The sequence below is a fragment of the Nestor notabilis genome, unplaced genomic scaffold (assembly GCF_000696875.1).
Source record: "Nestor notabilis isolate BGI_N333 unplaced genomic scaffold, ASM69687v1 scaffold6919, whole genome shotgun sequence".
Lineage (NCBI taxonomy): Eukaryota > Metazoa > Chordata > Aves > Psittaciformes > Psittacidae > Nestor > Nestor notabilis.
The window spans coordinates 17,679-33,131 of NW_009943178.1; the positions used below are offsets into that span (position 1 = coordinate 17,679).

The 15,453-nt window shown below is 38.0% G+C and overlaps 1 protein-coding gene across 1 annotated transcript in view; it reads left to right on the plus strand.

The window, feature by feature from the left end:
- Window positions 1-2,936: 2,936 nt before the first annotated feature.
- PPFIBP2 (PTPRF interacting protein, binding protein 2 (liprin beta 2)) overlaps window positions 2,937-15,453 on the plus strand; it is a 47,262-nt gene continuing 34,745 nt past the window's right edge. Inside the window, 2 exon segments of the mRNA XM_010021788.1 lie at window positions 2,937-3,020; window positions 7,230-7,343. Coding sequence (XP_010020090.1) covers window positions 7,332-7,343 — 12 coding nt within the window. The 5' untranslated portion in view covers window positions 2,937-3,020; window positions 7,230-7,331.

Below are 15,453 nucleotides of genomic sequence, written 5' to 3' on the forward strand. Positions count from 1 at the left end.
TCACAGTCACTCAGTGCAGCAGACATCATCAGAGGCTATACATTTGGTAAACGTGAGTGTAGTAAAATACGTTATTTGTAATTTGATGTTGACCTATTTCTTAATTACTGATTATATAAAATATTGAACTCTGTTTTGTATTCATAACAATTGGTTATGTAAAAATGTGCTGGCAGTAATTTAGCTCCCTGTGCCTGTAGGCTAGGGGGAGTGCTTACACAAATGGTTACAGGTATATTTCTTACATCTAGCCTAAGAAAATAGCAAATGATGGCAGGAGAGAGGGTGCAAAGTCTAGTTTTCTAGGCAGCGTTCATCACTAGGTTTTGTCACAAAGACAATCTTCTCCTGCCTAGCAGCATGCTGTTCTTCACTGAGAACTTGAGTGGTCTAGGTGCAGGAAAGTGAGAGGGCTGGAGCTCCTCTCCTATGAAGACAGGTGGAGAGAGTTGGGCTTGGTTGTTCATCCTGGACAAGGCTCCAGCAAGACCTTAAAGCAGCTTCCAGGGCCTAAAGGGGCTGACAAGAAATCTGGAGAGAGGCTTTTTACAAGGGTATGTAGGGACAGGACAAGAGGGAATGGGTTTAACCTGACAGAGGGGAGATTGAGGTGAGATATTAGGAAGAAGCTCTTCCCTGTGAGGGTGCTGAGGCGCTGGCACAGGGTGCCCAGAGAAGCTGTGGCTGCCCCCCCTCCGGCAGTGTTCAAGGCCCGGCACAGGGGCTTGGAGCAACCTGGTCTAGTGGAAGGTGTCCCTGCTCATGGCAGGGAGTTTGGAACAAGATGAGCCTTAAGGTCCCTTCCAACCCAAACCATCCTAAGATTTTGCAATATTCTTTGGACAGTGAATGCTGATAGGTGAGGTTCTGCATGTTCTGTTCTTCAGTGTTCTTGCTGACCCTCTAAAATAGGGATTAAGGACCAAGCTTAGTGAATATATGGATGATTCTAGTTAGGGACCTTGCAGCCATGCTAGAAGACATGCTTAAAAGATAAGAGATTGAGGCACAGGAAAGCAATATAAATAATAGGATGCAGTTCAGTAAAGACTAGAGTAAGGTTATTTTAGGCAGAAACAATGATTATACACAGGATGAAGAACAAGATGCTAGCTAAATAGCATTAAAGAGTATTAAAATAATCTGGAAGTTATGGGTCCTAAGCTGAAAATATATCCATGTTACTGTATGGCTAATATGAAAAGGAATATGGCCCAGGGGTCTGTGAAAAGGTTTTTTCCACTCTAGCCATTTTCAGATGGAGTCCTGTCTCTCCTCTTAGGCACTTAATTTCGAAAGAAGTCAAGAACTGGTGAAGAGGAATCAAAAGAAAGCAAGAAAATAGATCTTGAAAAATTAACCTGTGAGGAAAAGACAGAAAAACTTGCATGTTTCTTTAGTCCAAAGAGGGGGACCTGCTAATTAGAGATCTACAGATGGTCTTCAAATAGGTAAAAATTTTCTGAAGAGACAGGGAGGACCTTTTATTTATCCATGGTGATGTGATAATAACCAGTAGGTTGAAGTTGAAGAGATGGTGATTCAGGTTAGACTTCAAAAAAATCATTCTAATGGCTCTAAGAAGCTAAGAAGTAGATTACCTGTGGAGACTGTGCAATACAGGTCTGGAGGTTTTTAGGAGTAGTCAAGATAAAAATGTTGCAAATAATCATCAGTCCTAGGCTGGAGTAATCACCAGATGATCTCTTCAGACACTTTTCAGTCCCGTTTGTTGGTGTCTCTGTGATTCTCTCAATTCTTTTAATAAATATCATAGAGAAGAGTGTGTAGTTCCTCTTACCTCATAAAGGTGTCACACTCACATGTAGTCAGCACTTCATGGCTTGAAAAGTGTAATTTTCATTGGATAAATATTTGATTTCTTGATTTGCAATAATTAGCAGCGTGTTTATTTTCATCATCTGTTTTACATTTGGGGCTGTAGTCACCAGTGTAAATCAAGAAGCCGTGAATATGTTTAATGTTTAAAACAAAATTCTATTCACAAATCTGCAGTTGAAACCGAAAGGACAGTTGAGGAGGAGGATTGTAATTATATTGGTGCCATTGTACAAGTAACAAGTGAGTAGTCAGCTGCAGACTAGTGCAGTTGAAGGGCACTCAGCATAGCTGGATTCTTCTGTTAGCTGTTCCAATGGAGCTGGGAAATGACCCACTAAGGTCTCATGTTACTTTTGAAGCTCTAAGCGAACAGCTTCATTCCCACAGTTACACAAAGTTTTAGTAGGTTAGAAGCAATGGGACTCTTCTAAAATCTTTAAAATAAATCTATAGATTTTTTTAATTCATTTTTTTTAACTGTGTTTATTCTCTCTGGAGTTATTAAAATTCGTAGGAAATGGGACATTTTGGTTAGGAACAAGCCACGTTTTAGAAGGTCTTGCTCCTAAAAGCTATTTAGAAATCATTAAGTGATTATGTATCTAAACAATATAGTAGTTGCTGAGAAGAATTTGATAATTTCAGTAATTTGTTAATTGCTAACAACAAATTATGCTTTCAGTAATTTCGAGGAATAGTATAATACGTATGGCAATTTTTACCATTTAAAAATAAACACCAAGGTTCCTTGACTTTGGAAAAAGCCGCTTCAGACCAGATATTTCAAATTAAATGTTTGGGGTTTTTGTCTTGTTAAGATGGTATTTCCCAATGAAATGATAATTTGCTGGAAAATGTCAAATCTATTTCTATACCATTCTTGCTTGCTGGAAATGAGAAAGTATTCAAAATCAAGCTAAAGAAAGGTACATTCAAAAGGTTTTCATGCCCAAACAGTTCTGGTTTATAGATACACATTGCATGTTTTTCCTATTGTAAAAACCACTCAATGTATTTATTTCTATTAACTATTGTTTGAAATTCTAATATTAACTGTAATAATTCTCATAGGACTTTTTTCCCCCCAGTCACAGGTGAATCATCATTCATCTAATAATGAAACATATCAAGAAAGATTGGCACGATTAGAAGGTGATAAAGAGTCGCTCATACTGCAGGTATGTCTTAAAGAGAACATTTTCTACATCGTCAATACTTAGTGAATAAAAGCTGACATGACAGTATTTTCTGTTAAGCAAGTGTTAGCAGATCACCAAATGTAACTGATATTTAATCAGGAATTAATTTATAATTTGTGTAATCCATCTGATTGATTTCATGGTGGGGTAACGTGGTAAAGGAGAGGGGAGCAACACGAGTAAGAGGGAGATGAATGACAAAGGGAAAAAGAAGGAAAGAAAACAAAAACAGCTTATATAGTGCTGTGGAGTCCCAGGATAGTGCTGTAGTAGCAGTTCTCATTCTAGGTTCGCAAGGTTGTACCAGTTCATTTTTCTAGGTTCTCTCTGCCACCATCCTTAATGAAGCAGGGGGAGGGGGGAGAAATTAGAAAGTAAATTGGATGCCTAAGTTCTTCCAGGTCTCCCGTTTCTTAGTTTACCAAGCCTTTTTCAAACAGATCTGCTGTCCCAAATAAATTTTCTTACTGGGAAAACATCTCATACAATTTCAATTTAAAAACTTGTTTTTTTTCCCTGGATATTTTCACTATTACTAAACTGTACAGTACCTGCTTTTTAAAACTGAAGCTGGAGATTCTTTAAATGGTCTTTGCATATCTGTTCTCTTTATGCTTACAAAAGCACATTATAAGCATATATCTTTTTTTATATCAAACAAAACTATACTGGGTAGGTGTTCTCCCTACTTTCAGTTACTAGTTTCTGTAAGCATGTTTTATCCTGTATATTCTGTTCACACTTGTGTTAATTTACTGCTGTTGTTAAATAAACAGTAAATGGTTCACGAGACATAAGCTTAGGCTTGGTTGGATTTTATTTTTTTTTTAGAACTAAAATTGCTATTACCAAATTTAGAGAAACAAAAATTAAATTTCCTGAATGAAAAAGAAATTTCTGGGAATCAGGTCAGGGGAGGCAACATATATTTATTAGAACACCTTTTATTCATCAAGTGGTTATTAACTTTAACATCTTGATTCTATTAATAATAGCAAGCAACTTTTCACACAGTATATTCACTTCTCTCACAGTTCACTCTCACACATGAACAACTCATAATTGGAGCAACAATTAGAAGGCCAAGCCCAGCTGTTTACTCAGAAACAAAGGGTTGTACTGATGCACCTGTGGCTTTGTCCCCAAAGGCCTCTGTTGTTTCATCACATGTGTGTATAGTCCTATAATCTTTGTCTGCATATAGGAGCCACTGTTGTCTTGGATGTGGTTCATGCTATACAGCCAGTTGTTGATGGTCATGTGTCCTGGTGGGCTGGTACAGATTTGGCAGAATCTTGATGTCTAAAGTATATCAGCTTTTGTGGATTTAACAGGACCGCTGGTCTCCAGAGCTTGTAAATTCTTGAAGATTCCTCCAGGCTACTGCTTACTATGTACTTTTCCTGTCTTCATCCTGCTGATTTTTAGTAACTGTTTCTTCATCCACACAAATAGATACCTATAGAATGCAACCAGCCAAACTCACCAAGAAGAGGATGACATGGTTTGGAGACCTGCCTAGAGTTTTTCTCAAAAGGAATGTAGTAAAGTCAGATGTAAAAATTGCCACTCTGTTGCCTTTTACTCCCATCACACGCCCGTCAAATCAGGAGGCATAGTCAATATTTGTGCATTTTCCTATCCTGCTGTGCAGTATTGCAGTAGAACTCCTAAAACCCCAGGCAAGTAAGATAGGTGAAAACCTCACCTGGTGTATGAACATCAACGACAGAAAAAAGTTGCCAAGATAGAGCTGGGGTTAGAACCTGGTTTACACCAGTTCTCTATGTTCTATCTAGACAGCCAAATGTGAGAAACACAGACGAGCCCCATGCTGAGGTTACTCTGGCCTGAGGGAGTCAGCTGGTATAAACCTGGCTCCTGGGTGTGACCATTGGCATGAAGGATGAGAAAGTGATGGGAAACAAAGCACGTCTGTTCTGTAGCTCATGTTGGATGGTGCCAGAGACTGTGGTCCGTGGCTATAATCTGTAAGGAATATGAGGCTGGTAGCACTCAAGTCTTGCATCTGACTTGCTGCAGAAGCAGCAGCTCAAGGCAGTCAGTGCCCACTCTTTCTGTCCACCAGGGCAGAGTCAAACAGTGCACATTGAAACCCACTTCCAATGTTTAGGCTGTAGTGGAGACTGGATATGCTACAGCATCTGGGATACCTTCTCATAGCTCAGTGCCTGTGTATAGGAGCTAATGTACCTCTTTAGGTGTTTGGTTTGTTGTTTCTTTTTTCCCCACAGGGTTTTAAAGGGTTTTAAACCCTTATACCTCTTGATTTTTAGCTAATTCTTCAATATGCTTCACTCATTATATTTGCAGGAAATATATTATCCACAGACTGACTTTTGCGTGTGTTACACTGCTAAGGCAAGATGGACTTGCCAGCATAGTGTATGCTGGAGTTACATGGTGTGTAGCCTACTGATTCCCTGAAGAGTCTGGCAGATGTGATCCCGAACAGAGGGAAAATATGAGCTCAAAGTGGCTAATGTGCTTCTCAGCCTAACTACTGGAACACCCAACACATGCTCCCAAAGCTGCTAAGTTTCTATTAAATTCCTTTGCAGGTCACATTTAACAGTTAGTTTTCCTCAGAGGTTACAATGCTATTTGGAACCTAACCTGACCCTTTAAGTAGAGCTTGTTTTCTTTCTCTGGAACCTGCACCAAACTGAAGGAGAGGATTCAGTTCCTTTCTGCTTTCTGACCTCTCAGGGGGTTGAGTTCTGTGTATGTGTGTGCCATCACTCATTTAATGGGAACAAAACACGAAAGTAGACAAGCAACAGACTTCCTTGCAGGGAATTCTCTCCCTGCTCAAGTCTGGATGTATCCCCTTGCCATTTGCCTCCACCTACTCCTTCCTATTATCTCTCATCCTGCATTCATTTGTACTCTGTACTACAGCCAACTACTTTAAAGGCAAAAAAAAAAGTCCTCTTTTTCTCTTTTTGTATGTTCCTTTCCCAGGCATGCTTGTCATTATGTTTGCAGGCAAAACAAAGAAAGATCACTCAGTCAGTCACTCCCTCTGCAGCTTCCCTGAAGTGGATTCAGTTGTTGGTTGATTGGGATTTAGAAGTGCTGCGTAGTGGGCACGTCTGAAAGGGTTCGCTTCCACATACTGTACTTATTTTTATTAATAAAGGTATTGCAGGGTTGGATGTAAGAACATAGATAAGTTTTGTAAACTCATTCAAACTGGAGTTTAAACGCCTAAGGTTGCTTTTGGTTTTGTGTTTGTTGTTTGGTTTTTTTTGTTGAGATAACGTTTTTCTAATATAATCAAGGCTTTCATATAAATAAGTAGTAAAAATGAATATACAGAGTGGATGTGCTGCTTAACATGGGAATTCAACTGTTGTTTTTTCCCCTACATCGTTCTAATGTTATCATGAGCATAGTTTTTTCAGCTTTGTGAGCTTTGAGTTAGGCTGCTGTGCTTTTCTTGTTACACACTCACTGGTCTGTACCACCATTCCCACAGTTCTTTAGCAGTATTACTTATTACGGCTTTTCCTGGGATTCATTGTCTGTATCTCACGTCTTTTGCTTTCATGTTTTGGCTTGCAAAGCCTGGGAATTTTTCTTGGAATAGAACTTTGCTGCTGCTAAAACATGCCTTTTACTCATTGCATTCTTTATAACTGCAGAAAGCTTTATTGATAGGTAAGCTCTTTTTTCTGTTCTTGTAAGAAATAAAGTAATCGGTTGGTTTCTGAATGAACAGTTGTTCTGTCTATCTCTTTTAGGGAGTGAAATGCCAATGCCAATGGAACCTGAAATGGCAATGCATGCTTGAAAATATTTTCAGTATCTTGTATTCTTGTTTGGTACTTTCTAATTTTTCAAGACTTTTACTTTTCCATGAACTGACTCAGTCTACCTATAGGTAGTCTTCAACCTCGTCTAGAAATACCCTTTCTTTTTATATTAAAACAAAAAAATCAGGGGAGGGCTGAGAGGGCGGGGTTAAAGCAAAATATAGGTAAGACTGGAAAATTGTCTATCTTGATAGAGCAGGTTGCTGCACTGCACAAGAATATTAAACCATTGAGGACTTCAAAAGAGAACTGGCTGTTAAAGTGTGCATTTGGATGTTAATTGCATAAGGTAATTGAAACTTCTTTACGGTCAGTTCAGTAGCATTGTGCTTCTCTTCTCAAATTACAGGTGAGTGTTCTTACAGACCAAGTGGAAGCTCAAGGAGAGAAAATCCGGGACTTAGAAATCTGTCTTGAGGGGCATCAGTTGAAACTGAATGCTACAGAAGAAATGCTTCAACAGGTAAAAGTCGGGATTGGGAAGCTTCTTGCATAACCTCCAGTGGAGGGGTGAACATACATGGTCAGCTTGTCTGCGTGTGTGAGTGCCTTTAGCAACAAGATAAAATGGGGAAAAATGCCTCTTTTATTGTTCTCTCACTGCTTTGTACCTCCCCCCCCTCCCGCCCCCCAATAAATGTTTCTTTGTTTTCCTGTTGCAAAAATGTTTTACTGCTGGTTGCATAATACTGTACGTGGCAGCATGTAAAATGAAACTATTGTGTCTTATTTGTACTGTGCTGACGAACTACATTTGGACATGACTTGAGTAACTGGTTAGGCAGGTTAAATGTATCTAATATATGTAGGAGTTATACAATTAAGAAGTTTTATTTAAATATCGTTTGGTTTTGTGTGGCTTTGAAGTTGAACATGTAAGTTGAAATGAGTTACTATGTCAAGTTTGGCTTTGTAACAATTTTTGCTTAATTTAGGAGCTTTCCACTTATTTTTGAAAGAAAATTACTGCATAAAGACATACTTTATTTGAATAGACAGTTTTAATTTTTCCTTTATCATGTTATATATTGAGGGAGCAGAAGAAATGATATGTTAAATACCTTCTATTTCATGTGTTAGTGCAGAGCTGGCAGGTCTGTTGATGCAAAAGAACTTTCCCCATGGAATTTTTCTGGTTTTATGGATGCAGATCATGCACTGGTAATACAGTACATCAATCAAAAATAGATTTGAAACTGTAAATAACCCTCAAAATCTATGCCAGAAATTTGCAGGGTAGATACTGTTCTTGATGAACTTACTTCCTCTCCCTACCCAAAATGTTGTGTTATAAATTTACTATTTTCATCTATGTGAAAATACACAAGTCTTTCCATGAACTAACCATAGCTTTAAATTATGATAAAGATCCCTGTACATATGTTTGCTAACAGTGGCAGTTTCTATAAGATAAACTTGTATCTTAAACCTTTTAAAGTTATAATTCTCGAAGCTTCTCTAGCACAACTTTTGCATCCCAAAATATTATAGATTATAGAAGTCATATTCTCATACATAAATGAGGGGACGTTTTTAAAAATGCAGATAGTGAGTGTATTTAGTTTTTCCATGAGACCTGTGAAAATTCAAAGAACAGTAACTATTTAAGTTAAGAAAATCTGTTTTCAAACTTTAGGAAGACATCAGCAATAGTGTAGAAGTTTCCAGTTTTAATCTAAAACTAGCTAGTAGTTTTGTGACTTCTGCTAAAACTGGTTATTGTTCCTCTGCTTAAAATTTTCTGCTCTGGTAGTCTTCTGAGGAAACCATGAATTTAAAGCCTGATTTAACAGAACACTGAGGCATCTGAAAATAGAATATACTGCTGCATGTACATTGCCATTTCAGTGAAAACATTTTAATCTACCCATGCGGCATTAGACACATGCACAAATTGCTTACGAAGCTGATCCTGAAGTGATAAGCTGCAAAAGTCTGTACTAAAGCTAAAGAAGTCAGAGAAACTCCAAATATATTTAACATAACCCTTGAATTTAAATTTTGAGATCACTTTGAGTGGCTATAACTGTTGCCAAATGGTAGTAATTTCAAGTTTATTTTCTTTCTTGTAACTAACTAGTTAGCAATAAGCTCAAATTTGTTGATTGTTTTGTGTTTCGTGTCATAGTTTTGAGATCTTGCATTTGAACATAATTTACAGAAATACTGATAAGCTTGCTTGTTTAATGGCTAAATTTTATAAGTGACTGATCTCTTATATTTACAGCATGTATGACAGCTTGAGTTTGGGTTGGGTTGGGTTGGTTTGGTTTTCAAGAGAAAGAATTATGTAGGCTACAACTTGGTAAGGATTTGTGTTTCATTTAGTCCTCTGAGTTTGTCTCTTTGAACTTTGTGCAACATAATTTGCAGAAATACTGATAAGCTTGCTTGTTAATGGCTAGATTTCTAAGTGACTGATCTCTTAGATTTACAGCATGTATGACAGCTTGAGTTTGGGTTGGGTTGGGTTGGTTTGGTTTTCAAGAGAAAGAATTATGTAGGCTACAACTTGGTAAGGATTTGTGTTTCATTTAGTCCTCTGAGTTTGTCTCTTTGAACTTTGTGCAGAGAGATGCACATACACGAACACATGCTTAGTATTTTAATTTTAGTGGGAGTGATGTGCTTTCTAATTATTTTCGATTTATTTACTCACTAGAATGCAAAAAAAAAAAAGAAGTTAACCTTTTAGTTTTGTGAACAGAAAGAAGAGCAAATTAATTAAGTACTAGAGGGTGATGCGGGAATGGTAGTTGTGGTGCGTTTCTCAGATAGGTTGCATCCCCCAGTAAACAGTAGCATATGGGAAACCCAAGTTGGATGTCTCAAAATCCCAACAGTCAGAGAACTTGTACATTTATTATGGCTCACAAGAGGGCCCTATTTGTCTGTAATTTATTTTGAAGGTTCTTTTCAAAGTTCACCTTGTTGACAAGATTACCCTCTACGGGGAATAAGTTGAGATTTGGAGAGAAGAGGATGACCTGATTGTATGATGATTATGACATTCATGTGACACGTGGCCAGTAGGCCTTCTTGCAGTCAATTTGTCAAAAGTAGAGAGAGTGTCAGGCCTCAGGGACTTCAATAGACTTATGGATCAGCCAGGTTTTGGGAGAGTTGGTTAAGATCTCAGCCAGCAGTTGCCGGTGTCCTATACAAGTGCCCATGATGCTTAGCAAAGAGATGAAAGATGCTACTGTTGTCACTAAGTTTTTCCAGTGAAAAGTATTTAGTGGGTCTTTCAAGACAGTATTTATTTATTTTTGCAGTAGACTAACTAATTTCTAATAAGAAAAAAATCATCTAGCTCTATGTACCTGTATAAATAATCTTGCTTTTCAGAAAGACTTCCATTATCTTCCTGCTGTGTATGCAAATCCAATTTGATTTCATGGTTCTGCTTGCTTATTTACAGCATATTAAACCCCACTGATTTTTACCTTTGTGAACTTAAGTCAACTGCTTTTTCTCAATGGAAGATGGAAAGATAAAGATAATTGCCCTAGTTTGAAAAATCTTTAATTATATGTTAGTAGAGCTAAGCTAAATGCAGTATGGATAAGCATATTATTTACTTATCTGGGAAAAATATAACTGAGTCCACGTCTTTTTAATTTTGGAAACTATAAGAAAAGTGTCTTGATTCTGTGCCTCAAATGCTAAAATAGAGACAAAAAATCATACACTTTAAGATAATTTAATGATGATATCTGATAGTGCAGCAACAAATAGGGTTTGTAATGCTACCCTGCAAAATCGTTTGTGCTGAATCTATGCTAGCAGAGACTTGTCCACTTCTTCAGGGTGGGGTTACTGGCTCAAATCCTTTTGGCTTTTGATTTATGCAGAAGTTGTTTTGAACCCAGCTACAAACTGATCGTGGAAACACTTCTGAAACAGCAGCTAAAATAACTTTATGCCAATTACATAAAATGGCTGTTCAGCATTTAGGGTGGACATCTTGAATGTGGAATAGTAGCAACAGATACTGCTGCTTCTCTGCAGAAAACTGATTCTTTATCACTCAGAGATGACGGTGCAATATCCTTCCCTTAGTCAAAGTGTGAACTTCAAGAAATTAGTTGAACCAGTCTAAAGGTTACTGCCACAAAAAGGAGGCGGCCTCGTTCTCCTTTCATTCTTCACCCTGTTCCTAACCATGTACTTCTGCAACTTATTTTCTACTGACTTCATGCTCATCAGACTTTTCCCTCAATGAGTGGGAGAAAACTAACTTGTGGTTTAAAAAGAAGGGGGTGCTTTCTGCTGGGTTACTGCGTTCAAACAGCTCACCGAAAAGGTTAAGGTGCGGCATATGGGCAATGGTGAGATGTGCGTTTGACCTAGCTGTTTATGACACAAGAGCCAAAGAACATACAGCTTAGCAGTGTTTGGGAAATGAGAGAATCCTGTGTGACAGATGCAGAGATGCCCTAGTGTGCACAGTTACAGGTAATGCTTTCATGAGATGTGATGCTTACAGCGTCGAACTCCGCATTTTGCTTTTATAAGGAGACTTGCTCCACTACTAATCAGGATAAAGCATTTTTCACCTAGAAGGTGTTTGCATTCTTTTTCTTTAAAAACCAAATAGGTGTTTGAAAACTCATGAAAGTCAATGGCAAAACTTTAAATCTGTCCTTAAGTATGATTCTGATGTGGGCCAAGGAACACATTTTCCTAGTCATCCTTCACAGCACATGGTAAGAGAAAATTTTCTGGAGCATGACTGAGAGCAAGACACTAGTTTGGTCTCACTGAATTTCCTTCCAGTGGTATCTCTGTCTTTGCCATCAAATGTGTAAAGGATGTGGAAACGCCAGCGTGTGTGAATAGTTACTTGCCTTGCCGCTTAGCACATAATAATGAACATGTCTTGGAATAATAAAAAAGCCAAACCCAAACTCCTAGAATTATCCTATGAAAGCAATTTGTGCTGTGGCAGTCCATTCCTAGCATATCAGCTGCTTTAAAATGTAAAATTACAGCCCATTTTAGAGAACAAGGATGTGTGCGTGTGTGTCTTGTTCCAAGTCAGTTGGTGGCATTTCGAGTACTTCAGTCAATTTTAAGAAAAATTTATTTTAAGAGAAGATTGGGTCTTGACCATCTGCTGTGTTAGCTTGGGGGAACCTCCTATCAACTTGCAGCCAGTTTTTCTTTCGTCTGTACTATGTACAAATGTAGAATAGATTTGGAAAGCAGAAGTAATTTTTGCTCTATAAATGAGCCTAAACTCTCCCATGACAGGAAGTACCAGCCATGTACAATGTAAGCGCACTGGTGGTAGGGAATCTATGCTGTCAATCTTAACAACTATGTTAAGTCAGTTTGAAAAGTGAATTTTCTGCACACACAGATTTCACCTTCACAGTTCTTTTAACTGCATCTGTTATGGTAATTATTGTAAGGATATCATTAGTTACCTTTTTGCTATCCCCATGGTGGTTTTGGTTTATTTAACAGGTCATAGTTCCCATGGAAGTTCTCTGGCATAAAGTATAAAAGCATACAGTTTAGTTTGCTTTGCTACTGTGTGGCAGTGTCTTTCCTGTGCCTGACCTGTACCAAATCCTAGTTGTGGTCTGACTGTGTGTTTCCACCTTCCAAATTATTTCTGACACTTAAGTGCAAGAAGCAATCCAGGGGACTCTTGTCAGATAGTTGCATTGTGTAAATACGATTGTGTCTTCTGTCAAGTAAATTCTCTTGCAAAGTACACACTGTTTGGCTTTAGGATTCTTTCTGTCTTAAAAAATACATGCAGAAACTGAAATGCTTGGATGCAAACAGGAGTGAATTTCTGTTTCTCGTGCTTGTTTACAGCCAGCTTCTGCCTGGGTGCATGGAGCAGGGGGAAGTGTGCCAGCCAGTGCCCTTTGTGAGGCACAATGCAGAATCTTTTAAAACCCCATGGTTTAAAGGAATGCAGGGAGGAGTTGTATTGAGAATAGGAACTTGAATCCAACACAGTTTACTGTGTACCTGTGCTGGTTTTGCAGTTGTCTTAATACTCGGGGGAGCCAAAATCCTGTCTTGGTTGCAGGGTATAAATCTAGGACATATCTATTTGCTTCTCAGGAACTTTGCTGGCCGGCAAAGATCATTCCTTCAACTTTCAGTTGCTGAGTTATCTGATCTTAGATGAATTTCAGCACTTGTTTATAGCATGCAGTAACTTCTTGCCAGAAGCTAGCTTAGTGTTTCGGATTTTGAAGCATGCTCTGTGCTGCTCTGGGGAGAGGCGTGAGGTTTTCAGTGTGTGCTCCCAAGTTGTGCAGCAGATCTATACAGGTGAGCGTTACACTGCTTTGTTATTTTACAGTTAATGTAGGCATGAATCTGCTCATCAGGTGAAGGCAAACGGCTGTTCAAATTGGCAGTGCAGTGGGAAGCTCTGTCCTCTTTGTTGCTTAACTATATAATGGGCAAGTGATGAATTGGAGGGCTATAATTCACTCTCTGCTACTAACTTGCACCATTTCATGGTGATTACACATGTACATTGCTCTCAGCTGTGTTTTCAGTTAAGCAAATATCTTATTTCTACCACAGCTGACACACAGTACTTGAAATGGGCAGTCCTCATTAGCAGTGGTTCTTGGTGAATTTTACTTCCCAGGTAGGTAGCTTGATCGGTCTTTCTTTCTCCCTTTTTTTTATTTTAATAAGGATGAAAAGTGTGGAATTTTTTGAGTGCTGTATTTTGTACAGTGCACAAGTGCAAAATGGGATCTTGGGGGGTTTTTTTCCTCCCACTTGACTAAAATCTTACTTATGGTTTCTCAATCAGTGTATGGCGTGATTGTTCCTTCTGTTTTGTGGAGTGCTAAATATCCTGGAATTCTCTGTGCTTGCAGCTGACAGCCTGGAAAAGTGGAGTGTCGTCTTTCTAAGCTATTTTCTACCATGTTAAATTTTATAAGCTCTTTTATAAGAATTATGTATTTCCAAGACAACACAATGTGCAAGTTATATACACAGCATGTGCCTCAGTTTCATTTGGAATATTGAAAAACATGATTGAATACTTTAAAAGTATACAGTGTAGCTTTTAAAAATACAGTTGTGTTTGGAAATAGTTTGCTGTTCATTGATCTGTCTGGTACACTCATATTGGAGCTTCTCTGTGACTCATCTGTGTAATTTTTCTAGTCAAAAATAGTTTTTTTCCCTTAGTTTTTAAATTTAAAAATTGAGTTTTGAAAAGAGAACTTTGAGCAATGAAATTCTAGCACATTTTAAAATTAAAAACAAGTATCTTGTTTTATAAATAAGGTTCCCTAAGATATATTTCTGTTCTGTATTTCAGCTTTTTAAGATCCTCCTAAAGCTGCTTCAGCCCAAATTACCATTTTGCCTGTCTTATAGTATCATTTTTGCTTTAAAACCAATAACATAAATTTGTGTTTTCTTTTCTTACAATTGCATATTTATTCTGGCTGAATTCAAATTGCATCATACCGCTGAAATACACCATAATTTCTCTGTAACAAAATGGGTCACATTCTTAATGAGCTGTTCACTGTGAGCATCTGCTTGAAGATGAAAATAATTGCTTCCAGATGTTACCATTTCAAGAGGGGACATTTACTTTAAACGGCACTTTCTTTCAAAGCAAAAGTTAGACTCTTTAGATGCAAGAGAAATTGTCAGCTGTTTTAAATCAGGGTAGCTCCACTGAAAACAAACTAGGGATAGTTAGCTATTTTGTCTATTTTAAGGCAAGAGTTTTATGCCAGTTCACACTAGCTGGGAATTTGGTTCTCCATCTTCAGAGCAAACTGAGAAATTTTGTTTGACTTGATTAAAAAAAAACAACCCCAAACATCAGCTGTCTTAATGCTCACTTATACCAGGTAATGCTTTAGTCTTCACATGGAGCTATTGAACTCAAAATGAAAGGAGCAAAGTATTGGTCTCTCTTGCATAACTAACTGTAATCTGGGGGTCTATAGAAAAAATAAGGAGTAATGCCAAATGCTCAAAGGGTAGACCTTTTATTAACAATCTCTAGAGGGAAGCCATGTCTCCTTGCCTGATTCAGAAATCTTCCTGTTGTATCACGGAATGCCATGTCAGTGCCAAAAAAAAACCCATTCTAAATGATGTTTCAGTTCAACAGTGAATAGAGTCTGACCAGGGGGCTAAGGTCACCTCACCCTGCCAGCCTTTTTGATGTTCAGTGGCCTTATTTCATATCAGAGTTCTCATTTATAGCTATGTCTTTATTTTCAGAAGTCTGATATGTTCACAGCTGTACAGAGCCTCTTCCAGTCTGGATTGGAATGTGCTCCTGGAACTTGTGCAAGTTAGCATAATTCTGGAAGATAGAGGAGTTATTTGTAATTGTAACTGTGATTTGTACTTACCTTTGTAGAAAGCATCTACTAGAGGGATTTCACTAGGTAACTGTCTCTTAGAGTTTCTCAATAACAAAGGCAGTGCACTGTCTTCTCCTGATCAGTGCTTGATTTCTTTCATTTAGAGGAAAAAAACTCAACCAAATCATGAGACTACATTTCTGTTTATTTTCCCACCCATACACAAATATCATCATCAATGTC